The sequence below is a fragment of the Scyliorhinus canicula genome, chromosome 28, assembly GCF_902713615.1.
Source record: "Scyliorhinus canicula chromosome 28, sScyCan1.1, whole genome shotgun sequence".
NCBI lineage: Eukaryota > Metazoa > Chordata > Chondrichthyes > Carcharhiniformes > Scyliorhinidae > Scyliorhinus > Scyliorhinus canicula.
Window position 1 is genome coordinate 16,126,903 of NC_052173.1, and position 19,616 is coordinate 16,146,518.

General features: G+C 46.3%; 2 protein-coding genes across 5 annotated transcripts in view; both read right to left on the reverse strand.

The window, feature by feature from the left end:
- Positions 1–19,616, reverse strand: part of LOC119958074 (glycerol-3-phosphate dehydrogenase [NAD(+)], cytoplasmic-like) — a 42,711-nt gene that overhangs the window by 15,685 nt on the left and 7,410 nt on the right. Inside the window, exon 1 of one of the 4 annotated variants that reach the window (XR_005458959.1) lies at positions 8,218–8,575. The exons of 1 other annotated variant lie outside the window; for it this stretch is intronic. Coding sequence is in view for 2 of the 3 variants with exons in the window: in XM_038786297.1 (XP_038642225.1) it covers positions 8,218–8,261 (44 nt within the window). In the remaining variant the exon portion in view is untranslated. Of the gene's footprint in view, positions 1–8,217; positions 8,576–19,616 lie in introns of those variants that run through there. 2 more of the 4 variants (XM_038786297.1, XM_038786296.1) reach the window with 2 other exon arrangements.
- smarcd1 (SWI/SNF related, matrix associated, actin dependent regulator of chromatin, subfamily d, member 1) overlaps positions 16,139–19,616 on the reverse strand; it is a 34,828-nt gene continuing 31,350 nt past the window's right edge. The window contains exon 13 of the mRNA XM_038786295.1: positions 16,139–19,495. Within this exon, the coding sequence (XP_038642223.1) occupies positions 19,442–19,495 (54 nt within the window). The 3' untranslated portion in view covers positions 16,139–19,441. The remainder of the gene's footprint in view (positions 19,496–19,616) is intronic.

Consider the following 19,616-nt stretch of genomic DNA (forward strand, 5'->3'; position numbering starts at 1 on the left):
TCTGTATCCAGACAACCACATTTCCCTGTATCCCATGCCCCTAACTTTCTGAATGAGCCTACCGTGGGGAACCTAATCAAATGCCTTACTGAAATCCATATACACCACATCCACTGCCCGACCTTAATCAGCGTGTCTCGTCACATCCTCAAAGAATTCAATGAGGCTTGTGAGGCATGACCTGCCCCTCACAAAGCCATGCTGACTATCTTCAATCAAACTATGTTTTTCAAAATAATCATAAATCCTATCTCTCAGAATCCTTTCCAATATTTTGCTCACCACAGACGTAAGACTGATGGGTCTGTAATTCCCAGGGATTTCCCTATTCCCTTTCTTGAACAGGGGAACAACATTCTTCTTCCTCCAATCATCCGGTACTACTCCAGTGCAGAGTGAGGACGCAAAAATCATCGCCAACGGCTCAGCAATCCCCTCCCTCGCTTCCCGTAGTAACCTTGGGTATATCCCGTCAGGCCCAGGGGACTTATCTATCCTGATGCTTTTCAACATTTCCAGCACGTCCTCCTTCTTAATATCAACCTGTTCGAGCTATTAACCTGGTTCATGCTGTTCTCATGGGCAACAAGGTGCCCCTCTCTAGTGAATACTGAAGCAAAGTATTCATTTAGGGCCTCCCCCATCTCCTCAGACTCTAGGCACAAGTTCCCTCCACTATCGCTGATCGGCCCTACTCTCACTCTGATCATCCTCTTATTTCTCACATAAGTGTAGAACGCCTTGGGGTTTTCCCTAATCCTTCCCGCCAGGGCTTTTTCATGCCCCCTTCTACCTCTCCTCAGCCCATTTTTGAGTTCCTTCCTGGCTAAAGAAGAAACACTTTCCCACAACACTGGGCAATCTCTGACCCAGGGGCCACATGCGGCCCATCTGGGCTCTGAGTGGGGCCTACGAGACATTTTGTTGACTGTTACCCACGCGCAGGGTCGCCACATTCCGTTGATTTCCGCCCGTGTAGTTTTTTTCCTCCCAGTGTGACTGAAGTGATTCACACGTAAAGCGAGGACAAGTGAAGTGAGGTGTGTGCTGATTGCTCCCAACATTGAGTGTGAGAGCCGTGCGCTCCCTCTGTGTCCAAAGTGGAAATATTTCTATTGTTTTCACCATTTGAAGTTGATGAGAGTTCTATTAATATATAAATGATGAAGCATTTTCTATAATCGTTATGAAATATTCAGCGTGTATTAAATGTATTGAATCTTATTCATTGGGTCATGGTTAGTGAACAATCCTGATGTTATGGTGTGTTCAAAGTCTGCATTACAAGATTAAAACATGGATATATGAGGGTGGTGGTGGTGGCGGGGGGGGGGGGGGGGGGGGGGGGGGGGTGTTGAAGATCTCGGCACATTCCGATTCCAAGGGGAAGGGCAAAAACAAAAGAGAAAAGGAAAAATCCGTGGAAATGTCCGAATTCTCAGCACACACTTCAAGTTGCCGCAACGTTTCGACAAAGTCGCCACTTCCCGGGTTTTCTATGTTGCTTTCGAAAACAAATGCAAAGTAATGGTCAGCAAGGCCCAGCAGCCACAGATTGAGTTCAACATTCCACAGTCAACCACAGAGGGCAGTGGTCATGGTGTCCAGATTGAGTGCAATTTGGTTTCACAAACTGATGAATTGATGTGACTATGTTGTCTTTTTTTTTAAACAGGAAAGTATCCCTGATTTCCTACCCTCTGCCAAAATATGGGCACCAACACTGGCATATAGTTCTTCACATGTCCGCGCTTGACGGGACTCCACCCGGGATACTAGTTTTCACGTATAACAAAATGTTAATGGGCACTTTAAGCAATGGGAGGCAGCAGAAAGGTGACACTCACATACGCACGCTGTGGTGTACCTCATTTCTTTCTATGTTTTGCCCTCTCTCCATTCCTCTTTTCATTCCCGTTCAAATTAATCACAGCTTGCATACTGTTGAAAAGAGCCATTTCTGTCGAAGCTTTTCATCTTGCACCCATCAGGACAAATACAAGAATATCAAATTTCAAAGGGAGCAACGGTTCATGCTGCATGAGAAAAGAGTGCTGATTGGCTGGCAGGTCGGCTCTGATTGGTCGAGACGTCGCCACGGAGAATCCATCAGAGAGCTATTATCTTCAACAAACATATCTGATCTGATGTTTTTTAAATTCGTTCATAGGATGTGGGCGTGGCTGGCCAGGCCAGCATTTATTGCCCATCCCTGAGGGCATAGATACATAGAAGATAGGAGCAGGAGGCCTTTTGGCCCTTCGAGCCTGCTCCACCATTCATCACGATCATGGCTGATCATCCAACTCGATAGCCTAATCCTGCTTTCTCCCCATAGCCTTTGATCCCATTCTTTCTAAGTGCTATATCCAGCCGCCTCTTGAATTGGTTGACTTAAGAATCAACCACATTGCTGTGGGTCTGGAGTCACATGTAGGCCAGACCGGGTAAGGACGGCAGATTTCCTTCCCTAAAAGACATTAGATAGGTTTTTACAACAATCGACAGTGGTTTTATGGTCACCTTGGCTTTTAGACTTGACACTTTTAGATTGACACTGTTGACTGTAAACAGGGCTGCTAAAAAACATTTGCCATACTTTAAATAGGAGGAATCTTCTTTGCAATGCTTCCCCAGGATGCTTCAGATGCCGACCCGATCACTGACATTTAAATAACTGAATTGGGAATCTAACAGTTGGCGATCAGCAAGCACCCGGTTTCCTGCCTCTGAAATATGGGAGGGCAAGATTTTCAAGTGCTCACAGAACAGGGCCAACTGAAGGGGCTAGTTAAGCGTTGGCACTGGGTCACCCAGAACGACTTGTGCCCAGGAAGAGTACACAGTGGTAAAAAAGGAGGGGGAGAGGGGCAGAAGGGAATCAAGGAGCAAGAGGAAACTGTGGAAAAGTGGAGCTGAGAAGTGCAGCTATGGTAGTATTAAATGGCAGAGCAGCTCGAAGGGCCAAATGGCCTACTAATAATAATACTAATAATCTTTCTTGGTATCACAAGTAGGCTTACATTAACAGTGCAATGAAGCGACTGTGAAAGCCCCTAGTCACCACATTCCTGCACCTGTTCAGGTACACAGATGGAGAATTCAGAATGTCCAAATTACCTAACAGCACGTCTTTCGGGACTTGTGGTAGGAAACCGGAGCACCCGGAGGAAACCCACGCAGACACGGGGAGAGCGTGCTGACTCCACACAGACAGTGACCCAGCGGAGAATCGAACCTGGGTCCCTGGAGCTCTGAAGCAACAGTGCTAACCACTGTGCTACCTTGCCGCCCATTGCTTATGTTCTGCGAAACATGGCATTGATTTGTGGTCACTGTTCAGTACCATTCTTTATTCCAAATAACTTAGTCTCTACATGCAGCCAAATTCACAACCCCAAAAAAGACATCGACACGGCAAAAATGACATGAGGTTTAGAAGGTTAAAAGGTGATTTGGTCGAATTTTGCCGTATTAAGGGAAACGAGTACATAGGGTCCAGGACTAGGAGTCAAAACATTAGAGCCAGAACTTTCATACGAACATACAAATAAGGAGCAGGAGAAGGCCATTCAGCCCCTCGAGCCTGCTCCGCCGTTCAATAAGATCATGGTTGATCTGATAATCACCTCAAATCTGCTTCCCGCCTATCCCCAGTAACCTTTTACCCGCCCGCTTGCTTACCAAGAATCTATCCACCTCTGCCTTAAAAATAGTCAAAGATTCTGCTCCCACTGCCGTTTGAGGAAGAGTTCCAGAGACTCAGAAACCTCTGAGAGAAAATAATTCTCCTCATCCCCATCTTAAATGAGCGACCGCTTATTTTTAAACAGTGACCCCCTAGTTCTAAATTCTCCCACAAGAGGAAACATCCTCTCCACATCCACCCTGTTAATACCCCTCAGGATCTTAAAGGTTTCATTTGTGAAATTAGACACTTTGACACACAAGGGGTGGAGGATGTTTGGAACTTGCTCCCACAAATGGCAATTGATGCTAGACCAATTGTTCATTTTTAAAAAATGAAATTGTTAAAGATATGGGGGCAGCACGGTGGCACAGTGGTTAGAGACTTGGGTTCAATTCCGGCCTTGGGTGACTGTCTGTGTGGAGTCTGCACGTTCTCCCCGTGTCTGCGTGGGTTTCCTCCGAGTGCTCCGGTTTCCTCCCACAGTCCAAAGACGTGCGGGTTAGGTGGATTGGCCCTAGGTGGGCTAACAGGGATAGGGTGGGGGATTTGGCCGACGTAGGGTGCTCTTTCAGAGTGTTGGTGCCGACTCAATGGGCTGAATGGCCTCCTTCATCACTGTAGGGATTCTATGGGGGGTAAACGGGTACATGGAGTCAGGTCACAGATCAGCCATGATCTGACTGAATAGCAGAACAGGTTTGAGGGGCTAAATGGTCTCTTCCTGCATTTACATATGAAGGGAACTTGCTGAACGGACACAGATTTGAAGTGATTTGCAAAAGAAGCAAATGTAATGTGAGAAAAAAACCTTTTCACACAGCGAGTGGTTGGGGTCAGGAATGTGCTGCCGGGAAGTGAGGTGGAGGCAGGTTCAATCGAGGCGTTCCAGAGGGTGTTAGATGATTATTTAAATAGAAAAATTAAGTTGAATGTAGGGAAGAGTGTGTTCCTGGTGAACCCGGCAGGGTGGCGGCCAACCTGGGGGTACTACCATTTAAGGTGGCAAGGGAGCGGTTTAGGTATCTGGGGATAAGGCATGAGTGGGCCACAATGCATAGGTGGAATTTGACAGGGTTAGTGGAAGAGGTTAAGGGGGACTTTAAAAGGTGGGATACATTGCATTTGACGTTGGCAGTGAGGGTGCAGGTGGTAAAGGTTCCTGCCAAGGTTCCTGTTTGTCTTTCAGTACCCCACCCCCCCACTGCCCGATTTTCCTTCCAAAGGTTTTTTTCTGGAAGGTGGTGGTGCTGGTCTCGGATTTTGTGTGGGTGGGGAAGGAGCCGAGGGTGAGGAGGGCCCTGCTGCAAAGGCAGAGGCAGGGAGGGTGGTTGGTTGGCGGGGCGGAGTGGATCAGGTTGGAGGAGGAGGCCTGCAGGGACTCGGGTTTGAGGGCTCTGTTGAAAGCCCCATTGCCACTGGCTCTGAGGAAGTACACGAGGAGTCCGGTTGTGGAGTTGAATATTAAGATCTGGAATCAGTTGAGGAAGCACTTTAAGCTGGGCCACATGTCGGTGCTGACATCACTGTGTGGGAACCACAGGTCTAAGCCCGGGGGGGGTACAGGCAGCAGAAGGAGGAGGGGTTGAGGCTCGTCAGGGATATGCTCTCGGATGGGAAATTCGCTGGGTTGGGTGAGCTGCAGGAGAGGGTTGAGTTACCGAGAGGGGTGAGTGGTACTGGCAGGTGAGGGACTTTGCGCATAACAGGCTACCCACGGTCCCCCAACTACTGGAGTATACACTGCTGGAGAAACTGCTGCTCCCAGATGAGATGGGGAGGGCAGGATTTGGGACATATACAGGTGGTTGGGAGAGCAGGGTGAGGTGCTGGTGGAAAGGATCAAGCGGAAATGGGAGGGGGAGTTAGGGAGGGAGATATGATGGGGGCTCTGGTGTGAGGCCGTGCGGCGAGTGAACTCAACTTCCTCCCGTGCTAGAATGAGCTTGATTCGGTTCATTATTTTAATATAAATTTAGATTACCCAATTATTTCTTTCCAATTAAGGGGGCAATTTAGCGTGGCCAATCCACCTAGCCTGCACATCTTTGGGTTGTGGGGAAACCCACGCAGACACGGGGAGAATGTGCAAACTCCACGCGGACAGTGACCCAGAGCCGGGATTGAACCTGGGACCTTGGCGCTGAGAGGTAGCAGTGCTAACCACTGGGCTGCCCTTTGATTCAGTTTAAAGTGGTACACATGACCCAAGCTCAGGTGAGTGGGTTCTTCCCGGGGGTAGCAAATGGATGCGAGAAATATGGGCGGGGCCCGGCGAATCACATTCACATATTCTGGGGCTGCGAGAAGTTGGAGAGCTTCCGGGATGTGGTGTTCGAGACCGTATCGAGGATTGTGGGGGCTGAGGTGAAGCCGGGCCCCATGGTGGCCATCTTTGGGGTCTCGGAGGTACCAGCACTGCTGTGGGGGGGGGGGCGGTGGGGGGAAGGAGGCCGATGTTGTGGTCTTCACCCACCGATTGTCCTACAACGGGTGATTTTGAATTGGAGGTTGGATACTCCGCCGGGGCCTACGGCCTGGTTGGAGGACCTGTACGGGCTTCTCCGGTTGGAAAAGATTAAGTTTGCGTAGAGGGGGTCGGGAGAGGGATTTGAGGTACAGTGAAAGCCTTTCATGACAATAGTTGAGCTGTTCGGCGTTGGAGGGGGGGGGGGGGGGGGGGATGGAATGGGACTAAAAGGGGGAAAATGTACAAACTGTTAACTCTTTGTTGGAATGTGGCGTTGTTATTGTTCACATCATGAATAACATTTTTCAAAAAAAATACTAAATAGAAACAATGTGCAGGGTATGGGGGGGAAAGGTAGGGGAATGGCACTAAATCATGATGCTCATTTGGGGAGCTGCTGTAGACACAATGGGCCGAATGGCCTCCGTCTGCACCATAACAATTCTGTCGTTTTTAAACTACCCGACACACATCCAGCAGCCAGACTTGTGCAATTCAGTTGGCCACCAGGAACAACAGCGTTTGGGGAGCAAGTGTTCCGAATTTCCACCACCCTTGGTGTGCAAGACTTTCTCTTTCTAATTTCACCCCTGGAATAGCCTAGCTCGAATTATGTTATGCCCCATGTTCTGGACTCATGCAGGAGGCCTGTATAGACCTTATCAAACCCCATTTATCTTCAACCACTCAGCTCGATCACCCCTCAACCTTCGAAGCACTCCAATTTACGCAATCAGTCCTCATAGTTTGGACCCTGGTATTATTGTGATTGTCATAGAATTTACAGTGCAGAAGGAGGCCATTCGGCCCATCGAGTCTGCAACGGCTCTTGGAAAGAGCACGCTAGCCAAGCCCACACCATCACTCTATCCCAGTAACCTCACCCAACCTTTTTTGGACACTAAGGGTAAGTTAGCGTGGCCAATTCACCTAACCTGCACACCTTTGGACTGTGGGAGGAAACCGGAGCACCCGGAGGAAACCCACGCAGACACGGGGAGAACATGCAGACTCCGCACAGACTGTGACCCAAGCCGGGAATCGAACCTGGGACCCTGGAGCTGTGAGGCAGTTGTGCTATCCACTGTGCTGCCCCTGTCGGAGGTCTTGTGACGAAGTGGGTAGCATCCCGGCCTCTGAGCCAGAAGCTCTGGGTTGGATTACCATCCCAGGACTTGATGGGCAAGGAAGGTGCGTTCATAATGCAGCCAAACAGGCTGAGTATCAACCTGCGTATCCTTCCAAACACACCAATGGCTGGCGGTAAGAGCGGGAGAGACTTCTGGTCAGCCAGGCTTGATGTGGAGTGGTGTCCCTCAAGCTAGAAGTCCCTGGCGACAGACTAGCGACCTGTTCCGGGAATTACTTGCCATGGAAACTGATGAAAATCTGTCTTAGTGTTACCATTTGGTGCCGGAAGAGAATTGGAATTATTACAGTTAATCACCATCGTGTTCCCTCCAAGGCTAGTAACCTCCCGGAGGTTATGGTGCCAACAGCTGAGCACAGTACTGCAGATGGACTGCAACTTGGAAATATGCCCCAAATGCTCCCCACAGTTTGATTTAAACCATTCAGCGAGTTCCCTTCATATGTAGGTACTGGAGCAGAACAGGCTCAAGGGCCAAATGGCCTCCTTCAATCTTACATTTCCCGGACCCTGAATGTGCAGCAGTATTCAGCAGCTGCTAAAACATTTTAAAAACTCGCTCCAACTGAACATAGGCTAAACTGGTCAGTATTATTTGGGAGTATAGAACTGAATAAGAAAATGCTATAAATGGTATTAAGGCAGTGCACTCAGATATAAATATTTGAGCGATTCCCTGTAACGTGCCTTTCCCTGACAAATCGCTCTGGGTCTCTACATTGCAAAGAAATGGTAACTGACCAATGCCAATTTTAACTGGCTGACATGTGCTGTGCGTTGGAAATGCACAATCTCTAATATCCGCTCATGTGTCAGACCAAGAAATCAACATGAAACATACATGCGTGAAATGACAATGCAACAAAATGTATACGATCCAGCGTCAAGCGGGGGCTGACTCATACCTACCAGTTGCCAGATCCAACGATACAGACTTTAATAGGAGAAGCCATGGTGTGTTGCTGTTGCTTGAGACGGGAGCTGAGGACACTTTTGCTCTGCCGCAGCTCATTCCTGGCCAACACACACACACCTCTCTCAACCCGTTCATTGGTTGGGCTTTAGGCCAAACAGGCTGTAATTCATTGCTCAGCAATCGTGACCACTTGTATTCACAGCAGCAGCTTTTCAAGGAGCCGTGAACCCAAAAACAACGTACAGGGGAAAAGGGACTGAATTTCTGAAATTCCTGAAACACCAGTAAAGCCTGGCTACAGTTCAGATTTTTAAAAAACCCTGTCTAGATTGTAGATTTTTTTTAAAAATACACTGGAGCATTAATTCCAAGTTCAAGGTCTCACAATTTTGTCCTCGAGATTTTCGAGACTGTGAACAGTTTTAGTTCCCTTATCTATAGTGGGCAGCACGGTAGCACAGTGGTTAGCACAGTAGTTTCACAGCACCAGGGACCCGGGTTCGATTCCCGGCTTGGGTCACTGTCTGTGTGGAGTCTGCACGTTCTCCCCGTGTCTGCGTGGGTTTCCTCCGGGTGCTCCGGTTTCCTCACACAGTCCAAAGATGTGCAGGTCAGGTGGATTGGCCATGATAAATTGCCCTTAAGTGTCCAAAAAGCTTAGGAGTTATTGGGTTAGGGGGATAGGGTGGAAGGGAGGGCTTAAGTGAGTCAGTGCAGATTCGAAGGGCCGAATGGCCTCCTTCTGCACTGTAAGTTCTATGTTATCTCAGGAAAGATATACTGTCAATCATTGGAGGCAGCCTAGAGAAGGTTCACTAGGTTGATTCCAGGTATTTTTTTTTACGAGGAGAGGTTGAGTAGGTTGGGCCTGTACTCACTGGGGTCTACAAAAACGAGAGGTGACCAGTGAGACATATAGGATTCTCAGGGGGCTTGACAGGGTCGATCATAGAATCTCTACAGTGCAAAAGGAGGCCATTCAGCCCATTGAGTCAGCACCGACTCTCTGAAAAAGCATCCTCAGCAGGCTCCCTGTAACCCCATAACCACACCTAACCTGCACATCCCTGGATACTAAGGGACAATTTAGCATAGCCAATCCACCTAACCTGCACATCTTTGGACTGTGGGAGGAAACTGGAGCACCCAGAGGAAATCCACGCAGACACGGGGAGAACATGCAATTCACCCAAGATCAGAATTGAACCCGGGACCCTGGCACTGTAGGGCAGCAGTGTTAACCACTGTGCCACTGAGAGGCTGTTTCCCCTTGTGGGAGAGTCTAGGACCAGAGGGCATCATCTCAGAGTAAGGGGTCACCCATTTCAGACAGATGAGGAGGAAGTTCTTCTCAGAGGGGAGTGAATCTGTGGAATTCTTTACTGCAGAGAGCTGTAGAGGCTGGGTCGTTATGTTCAAGGCCGAGAGAGACAGATTTTTAATCAGTCAGGGAATCGAGGGTTATGGGGATAAGGTGAAAATTGGAATTGAGGATTATCAGATCAGATATGATCCCATTGAGTGGCGGAGCAGACTCAATGGGCTGAATGGCCTGCTTCTGCTCCTACGTCTTATGGTTTTATAGACTAGCGTGAGGATGCATCAATCCTCAAGGCTTATAATTGGGGGATGGGTAATTATGATGCAATTAGGCAAGAATTAGGGAGCAGAAGAGGGGAACAGAAACTGTCAGGGATAGGCACAAATGGAAAGTGGAGCTTGTTCAAGGAACAAGTACTGCGTGCCCTTGATAGGTATGTCCCTGTCAGGCAGGGAGGAAATGGCCGTGTGAGGGAACCATGGTTCACAAAAGAGGTTGAATGTCTTGTCCAGAGGAAAAAGGAAGATTATGTAAGGATGAGAAAACAAGGTTCAATTGGGTTGCTTGAGGGTTACAAGGTAGCAATGAATGAGCTTAAAAAAGGGCTTAGGGGAGCTAGGAGGGGGCATGAGAAGTCCTTGGCGGGTTGGATCAAGGAAAACCCCAAGGCTTTTTACTCTTCTGTGAGAAATAAAAGAATGACCAGGGTGAGGTTAGATCCGGTCAAGGACAGTAGTGGGAACTTGTGCATGGAGTGAGAAGAGATAGGAGAGGCGTTGAATGAATACTTTTCTTCGGTGTTCACCAAGGAGAGGGGCCATGTTTTCGAGGATGAGTGTGTGATACAGGCGGGTAGGCTGGAGGAGGTAGATGTTCTGAGGAAAGATGTATTAGCAATTTTGCAAAACCTTAGGGTCGACAAGTCCCCTGGGCAAGATGGATTTGTCCTAGGATTCTTTGGGAGGCAAGGAATGTGATTGCAGAGCCTTTGGCTTTGATCTTTGGGTTCTCACTGTCCACGGGGATAGCGCCAGGGGACTGGAGAGTGGTGAATGTTGTTCCTCTGTTCAAGAAAGGGAATAGGAATGACCCTGGTAATTATAGGCCGGTTAGTCTTACTTCGGTGGTCGGCAAGTTAATGGAAAAGGTCCTGAGGGTTAGGATTACTGACCATTTTGTAATTGAGGACAAAGGCACTGCCCTACTCTGAAATAGAGCCATGGGTTCCTAGTACATTTACCTAAGAGAACAGATGGCATCGCCAATGGTGCAGCACTCCCTCAGTACTAAAATCAAAGCAAAATACTGTGGATGTTTGAAATAAAATCAGAAAATGCTGCAGAAAACCCTGAAAAAACAGGTCTGGCCGTATCTGCAGAGAAACAAGAGTGTTTAGACAGTCTATCCTCACTGGTGCAATTGTGGCCTTAACTACACATTCTGCCCGGTAACCTTGTCTTTAAACAATTCATTCATGGCACGTGGGCGTCGCTGGCTGGGCCAGCATTTATTGCCCATCTTTCGTTGCCCTTGAACTGAGTGGCTTGCTCGGCAATTTCAGAGGGTAGCTAAAGAGTCAACCACCTTTCTGTGGATCTGGAGTTACATGTAGGGCAGACCAGGTAAAGATGGTAGGTTTCCTACTCTGAAGGGTATCAGTGAACCCGATGAGTGTCCACAACACACAGCACAGTGGTTAGCACTACCTCTGCCTTAAAAATACTGAATGACCCTGCCTCCACCACTCTCCGAGGTTCACAACATTGAGAAAAACAGTCATTCTCACACATCATATGGATTAGAAACATTAACTCTCTTTGCTCCACCGACGCTGCCAGATCTGCTTAGACTTTCCAGCATTTTCTGTTTGAACTCCCTCAGCATTGCCCTGGAGCGACAGCCTACATTCTGTGCTCAGGCCAGTGAAGTTGGACATGAACCCACAACCCAAGGAGGGTAAAGTACGATAGCTGTCACCTGATTAGAGCACAGTAAGAAGTCTTACAACACCAGGTTAAAGTCCAACAGGTTTGTTTCAAACACGAACTTTCGGAGCGCAGCTCCTTCCTCAGGTGAATGGAAGGAGGAGCCTGAGGAAGGAGCTGCGCTCCGAAAGCTCGTGTTTGAAACAACCCTGTTCGACTTTAACCTGGTGTTGTAAAACATCTTACTGTGCTCACCCCTGTCCAACACCGGCATCTCCACAACCTGATTAGTGAGCAAAGAAAACTGCTGTATGCAACCAAGGCAAAACGAAATAATGCCTTCTCTCTCCCCACCCCTCACAAACAGCAGATATCAAACAGAAGTGACTTCGAAATCAATAATTAAATCAGTGGTTCAGTTGCTGCCTTCATAGTTTATCAGGTCCCTTGTCTGGGTTGCAATTATTTGACCACTCCCTACTATTAGTTACTTGAGAAGTTGGTCTGAATTCCAAGTTATCAATCATTCCCACCTACCTTAAAAAAAAATTAATTTAGAGCACCCAATTTTTCTTTTCCCCAATTACAGGGCAATTTAGCGTGGCCAATCCACCTACCCTGCACATCTTTGGGTTGTGGGGGTGAGACCCACACAGACACGGGGAGAATGTGCAAACTCCACACGGACAGTGACCCAGGGCCAGGATTCAAACCCAGGTTCCCAGCGCCGCAGTCCCAGTACTAATCATTACGCCATGTGCCGCCCCATTGTTACCTATTTTAACAATGGTTCAGTAAAAGATTATAAAATACTTGCATTTCATTTATATTGTATTTCACCATCACCAACATCGCAAAGTGTCTTAAAGCCAATTAATTGCTTTTGAAGTATATTAGTCGCTGTTTTAATGTAGGAAGTGTTTTCCATACACAAGCGTCAAAAGTGGCTGAATCACCAATTATCAGGACTGCTCAGTTTGAAATGAGCATACATTTCCCCTTCCCTCCCCTCCTTCCTTCAGCCATATTTGCAAAACAGTTTGAAAAATAAATCCAGACCTCATTAAATTAGAGTCGCAATCCACTTGTTCAGATCGAAATGACTTGCTCTGCCACAGCCATTGTCATTTGCGCTTAAGTGCACTGGGCTCAGGGAAAGGCCTTGTCCACAGTGCGGCTGTTGGAGTGACCTGCACGACTTTTGATGCGCACGTCATTTTCACATGGGCATATGGAACGGCAGGTGAAGTGGCTGATGTACGTTGCAGTCCTGCGGGTGAGACAGAGCTGGGTTGCAGTGTCTGTACAAGCTCTATGACAAAGGGTCAAAGAGGGGAATCAAAGGTTTACCTTTTAAGGATGTTCTCGAACAAGAGATATTGGGCCCAGCACAAGAAAAATGTGCTTTTCATAGCCTCACAATGTCCCATTGAAGTGCCTTTGAAGTATAATCCCTCTCATCATGTAGGAAACGTGAGATAATTTGCGCAATAAGGTCCCACAACAGCATAGAATCCCCACAGTGCAGGAGGCCATTTGGCCCATCGAGTCTGCAATGTCCCTCTGAAAGAGCACTCCACCCAAGCTCACTTCCCACCCTATCCCAATAACCCCTTAACCTAACATACACATCTTTTTTTGAAAACTAAGGGGCAATTTATCATGGCCAATCCACCTAACCTGCACATCTTTGGACTGTGGGAGGAAACCGGAGCATCCGGAGGAAACCCACACAGACATGGGGAGAACGTGCAGACTCCGCACAGTCACCGGAGGCTGGAATTGAACCCAGGTCCCTGGAGCTGTGAGGCAGCAGTGCTAAACACTGTGCCACCCAAATGGGGGAAGGGTAAACCCTAAAAAATGGGGAACCCACTCCAGCCTGCCATATATCTGCTAATACTTATAGCAGCAGGCAAGGAAGTGTCCAAACCGTGAGAATACTTTGCATAGATAAACCAGGCACTCTGCTATTTGGAGCCCAATTTAAACACTGCTGGCTGGGTTCCCTGGGAGTTGGGAAACTTGGCAGTGAAGTCAATTCTCTAACACATCTTGCTGGCAGCTTTAGTTGGACTGCACCATCCAGCAATGTGACTTTGACCAGATCATCTGTTTGAGGTGTCAGTTGAGAAATGGATATTGAGCAGGACACCAGCGAGAATTCACCTATACGTCTCGAATAGTGGCATTGGATCTTTTACATAAGGTGGCAGACAGGGCCTTGGCTTAACTTCTCATCCACTTCTGACAGTGCCCAGTCAGCATATATTGTACGCTCATATTTCGAGTTGTACTTTAACCTACGACCTTTCGCCTCAAGGGACAAAACTGCTACCACTTCTCCATGACTGACTTTACCGTAGGGTGTGATTTGCGCTCGAAGATTGGAGTTTTGCGCTTAGTTGCATCTTACCCAGTGATAGAGGAACTCTGCTCATGCAGGCAAATATGTTGGGCAAGCACAAATGATTCTTTGCAAGTAGTCCAGTCTGTGCTGGAGTTCACTGATCAATGCAGGGTGGATACTCGGACTAGCATTGGCCTCAACAATCGAGGGAGTAAAAGAGCACTCCTGATCACTTTGTAGCTGTAAATATGTACATGGACGTTGGGTGAGGGGGGGATGAATTCTCGAGCACAACATCCTCGCAATGTTGGAACAGCCTGCTAATATTAGAATGATCAGTCAATACTGCTTCGCAAAAGAAATTAAACGCATTCAAATTTCACAAAGTCAGGAGTTAGCTCCACGTCATTTGGAATTTCACATCAATGTAATAAAATGCTAGCCGACTGCGAAGTCAAGTTTAAAATTTTCCAATCTGAATAGTCATGCGGCCCCCGGAGGTGGTCTTGCATCTTGCACGAGGGAATCAATAACCAACCTGACTCTGGAGTTACATGACCATGCACGCCATTGAGCTTCCAAAGCCACCGTCGACAAAAAGGTGCTGGTGTAACACCATTCACTGACTGCCTAAGTTATGGACTGGCTCTTTCATATTCAAGAATGTTAATGCAAACATTTTTGCTCCTATCCATTTTCAATTCCCATTCCCTCACTGTCCTTTTGATGAGAGTTTAAACCGAGACTCCATCTGCCTGCTCAAGGACATTTAAGATTGCACGATAACGCTGACGAACGGGGCAGTCCTCCCACTGGTCTGGTCAACCATGAACTGGTCATTCCAGCTCATTCCTGTTTGTAGGGCTCTGCATGCTACAGAATCCATAGCACAGCAAGAGGTGGCAATGACAGAGCATCACAGTGCCAATGACAGCACCCAGAGCAAATGATCTCCATGTGACGACCATAGATTTGAAGTAATTTTGGTCACACTGTCAAGTTCTCTTTATCATTGTTACAGTGGATAACGTTACAGTGGAAACTACAAGTGGTGGGTCTCACTGACCACATTCGCACTTCGCAACAAACAGCCGCTGAACATTGCAGTTTACATTCCATCGTCCAAGGATCAAAACACTTGAGGTTTCCCATTGTGAGCCCATTAAAATAGGCTTGAGAAACAAAAGAACTGACGTAACTCTTTCGGTATACCCAACTGAACACTTCAAGGCAAATTTGCTGGATTTAAACAAAAGCTTTCAAGTGCTACAAGAGACATGTATTAGAAAATCACATTTAGATTTTCATTTTGAATGCTGGTTGCATGTTTGATAATTGGGTGGGGGGAACAATATAAAAAACTTATATTTGTATATTGTTTTTTACTTTAGATTACCCAGTTAGTTTTTTCCATTTAAGGGGCATTTAGCGTGGCTAATTCACCTACCCTGCACATCTTTGGGTTGTGGGGGTGAGACCCATGCAGAAGCGGGGAGAAAGTGCAGATTCCACAAGGACAGTGACCCGGGGCTGAACCCGGGTTTTTGGCGCCGTGAGGCAGCAGTGCTAACGCCACCGCACCGCTATATTCGTATATTAAAAGTGCACAACAAGATTAAGTTGTCAGCAAGTCCAGTCAGTCCTTTGGAAGCCAGTAGAAGTCAAAGACCAAGACGTATTTGGTGAATTGATGTTTTTGCAATAAGACAACCGTAAAGCAGACAGCTCGAGTTGCTCCCAGTAAAATTTTAGATTTCTACCCCCGCATATACTGACAGCCCAGATTGTTTGGACATTGGGGAATTTTGTTGGGGTGGACAAAGAGGAAAACCTGTTTTATGCAGCAAGGCCAGAACACACCAACTGGATTCATCAGTGATTAGCTATAAACAGAAATCAATTGCCTGTCTGATTTTAACAAATTTGTAATCCCCATCACCATCCCAAAAGAAATATCACACTTTCGGCTTCTCACGCGTACCAATTCAGTTAATTTCTCATACGTACAAGTTGGTGGGCGCTTATCTGCCAACATAGAATATGGCTAAACCCAAAACACTTCTGGAATGACTCAGTGACATTGGGACCCCCTGTAATTTCCAAGAACCTGCCCATTTGTTACTGTAATGGATATAACCTACTGCAACCCAATTCAACATTTGAAGCTGCAACTCAATTCGTTTTTTAAAAAAATTGACTAAGTTTGCAAATGTGGATCAAAATGTTGCAGGAACAGCCTTGCGCTGCTACGCACACCCAGCCGCTTCCCCATTTAGCATTAAATGCAGATGTACACTACAGTAAATCAGACAGCAACATTCTGTATTGAAGGTTTTATTAAAACTGAGTGACACATACAAGCGTACAGTACAAAAGTCTGGTCCCTCAAAATACTACTCAGTAAAAATACAGTTTATTGCAGCAATAACTGCAGAGCTTCAACTGTCTAAATACAGCTTCTGTTAGTGACTACTTCCATCCTAACCACAGTTATACCATACTTGGAGAGAGAAGGCAAGGAAGAGTTTGAAACCCAATTACCTTCAGATTTAATTTTTTTTATCCCATTCTTAAAGTTACAAAGCGAATGCGCAGAGTGGACAGGGCAAACCCTTAATCCATCTCATTGCTTGCCCCAAAAATAATTCAAATTGAAGCCAATTCACAGTCCGCACAAGAGAGACATTCAAGACCCAAGCTGACAAGAAAAGGCATCACACCTCATCTTGGGCTTGATCTTAGCCAAAAGGCCGAGAAGCGATTTATTCTACATTTGGGAAGAGGTGATGGCTTGGAATAAAGTAGGCCCTAGATCACCAGGCAATACAGCTTGGACTCATGACACTAAACACACATTAAACCTAAGGTGACCATTTCAAACCTCAGTGACAGTAAGTGGCTTCAGTTTATGCATTTAATAGCAGTGTGATTTTTAATGTGACTGGAAATGCATCTGACCTATTCATAGAGGTGTACAGCACAGAAAAGGCCCTTCGGCCCATCATGTACAACATTCCCAGCTGGTCAGTTACTGATGGAGAAAGCCATTTGCCATCATTTCCATATTCTACCCAATGACATTTTAGACAATCTGCCCCCCTCCAACCCATTCATCGCCTGAGGCCAAGGCTTCATGGGAATGAGCAGCTCCCCCAACCCAGCTCCATGAGCAAGCTTAGATACTGACCATTGTGGTAAACACTGATGGAGGACCACAAGAACGGATTGGGGTGGATACCCACACGTGAGCACTTTCCTGAAGTGACCAGGCAGTGATCAGGAGTAGGGAAGTCTGGCTAATTCTTTTTGCTCACCAGCCTGGGGATATGGAGGCCAATGGCTGGGCTCCAATCCTGCCCCAGTTAAATCTAGGCCAACTCAGATCAAATTACCAAGTGAACTATTCACCTATTCATGCTTGGCGTAAGCATTTCATAGGGTACCCTTCCCCACTGAGGCACCTCACTTTTTGGGACATTTTTATTTTAAACAAAAAGATTCTTTCTGAGATGAATGATTCACCTGGGGATACAGACTTTAAAAAGGAAGAAAATTCTAAGATGGCCGCCAGATCAACAAGGATTAAAAAACGCGGACTTCTCAGTGTACGGTGCAGAAACAAACATTGGGTTCGTCATGGGAAGGTTGAACAACTCCGTCCCATTCTCATTTAGATTTAGTTACACAAATCGCACTTTTTAAATTTAGAACAATTTTTTTCAGCCAACTCCTGGCACCATTCACCTTCCCACTATCTTTCAGTTGGTCACTTTATCAAAGAGCTGGATAGAGTGACAGTAGGCAAAGCAGCTACAAAGGGCATTAGAGTGCCGTCAGTCAGGTGGGTGGCGCACAAGCAATTGCTTAATGTTAACGGTCAAAGCGTACACACCCATTTGTTCAAACTATGGGGATTTGTACAACTTATCCTTGCAATTAATTTCTTTCAAATCGCGGGCTGGGGGAACCGGTTTACCCCACTTTGGAAGATAGCATCAACTCTTTCGAAGTTGAATGGTAGAATTGAGTTAGAATGGGCCGAAGTGAAAAAAAACTATTTCAATGTCACAAAGTTAATAATGGCCAATAATGTGGTTCACATGAAAGAGGGATCACACATGGATCAGCAAAAGCTGCTACAATGTTGCTGCAAAGACCAACAATGGTTGCGTATCAGTTTGTAACCCTGTCACTTTTTCAAACTAATTAACCTTTAAATCACTACAAAATATTGACTGCTATGAATCTGCGCTCTTCCAAAACTTAGTCCAATTGTTGCAGTGGGTGCAACCAGCGGACTGGGTTTCGATCACTGCTACATGGATTTACATGCACGTTCACAGAGGTAAGAGGTTACATGGCAAGGACAAAAATTGACTGACCATTTAGTGCCTTGATCAAGACTGAGGTGTGTGTTGAAAAGTTCCCGAACATCACCAACCTGCCACAGTTATTAATATGGCCACTCAACAGAAATGTACTGAGTTCTATTAAGACTAATGCAAAGTGCAAGGCTGGTGTTTAGGGTAACAGCGCACACAAATCTTTAAGTTAAAGAACTGAACGATACATGAACAAGAGAACATATGCAATAACTTTTATCAATGCGCCAGATAAAGCAACTACAGCCAAGGTGGCCATCTTTAGATTGGAATTGCACAGAACAGCTTTCTCGTCTAAAGCCAGACAAAATTATCCCTTCATTTCTGGCATTGATAGGAGTCAGGAGGAATAAAGAAAAACGCAAAATACATTCGACCCAGTTATATAAAGCAGCACTGGAGTGATTTTTAAAGTCATTCATTAATTTGAGAGTAAAACGCATTTTAAACTCGTGTAACTTGTTGCTTGTCAAATACTAACGAGAAGAAATTCAAACCAGAGAAAATGAAACGAGGAAAGCAATGTTTCGGTCAAATTAGAATCAGCTTTCAGAAGGAAGATAGAGGAAGAATGCATTGGAGGTCGAAGAATTAATAAGTCTATGTGACTTGCAAGCTAGTGATTGTTTTTTTTTTTAAATGTTGCAACCTAGCATAACCCCTAACAGTTGGCATAATTTAGCGCTGACGTGAAGGGGTGAAGAAGTAGACCACTGGCTCACTAACATTCAGGAACACTCCATTGCTAAAAAGATGTCAAAGAAAGTAGCTGGAATCACAGTTTGTGGTCAAAATACTTGCCACGTTCAACACAAAGCCACTTACACTAAAACAAAATGCAGCAAAGTAAGCAGGTATAACATTAAATCTGTCAGATCTAGTTTGCTAATGTGTCACTATTAATAGTACAACTAGGTCATTTATATACCATTTTACATAGTTACTGAGGTCACCACTTGTGGTTTATACTTCCCCAAATGCCAATATAAGCTAACTTTATTTTCTAATCCTATGCTGTTTTATAAAGGGAACATGTCAGTTGTACTAAAAGGTAGCAAAGAACACTTCAGGAGTACAAGGGCTATGCGGTGATTTATTTTGTGCAAGTGATGCATGTAGTTTTACAGTTTGTATACTGTAACGGAAATCTTTGTGCACTTATAAAACTGCGTTCAACCTTGAACCCAGACATCTCATGTCAACCTGTTGCCACTCATGGGACGAGGCCACATAGATCGCTTATGTGTTACGGATGCCGAGGGCTTGCTCAAGCTCCTGTCGTCTCTGCTGCACCTAAAACAAAGGAGAAAGTAAGTTGCTAATCCGGCTTCAGGGCAACAACTGCAACACAAAGCCCGAGTGCATTCCGAGTTCTCCGGCTTTGGCAGAAACAGCAGGCAATGGCGCACTGTCC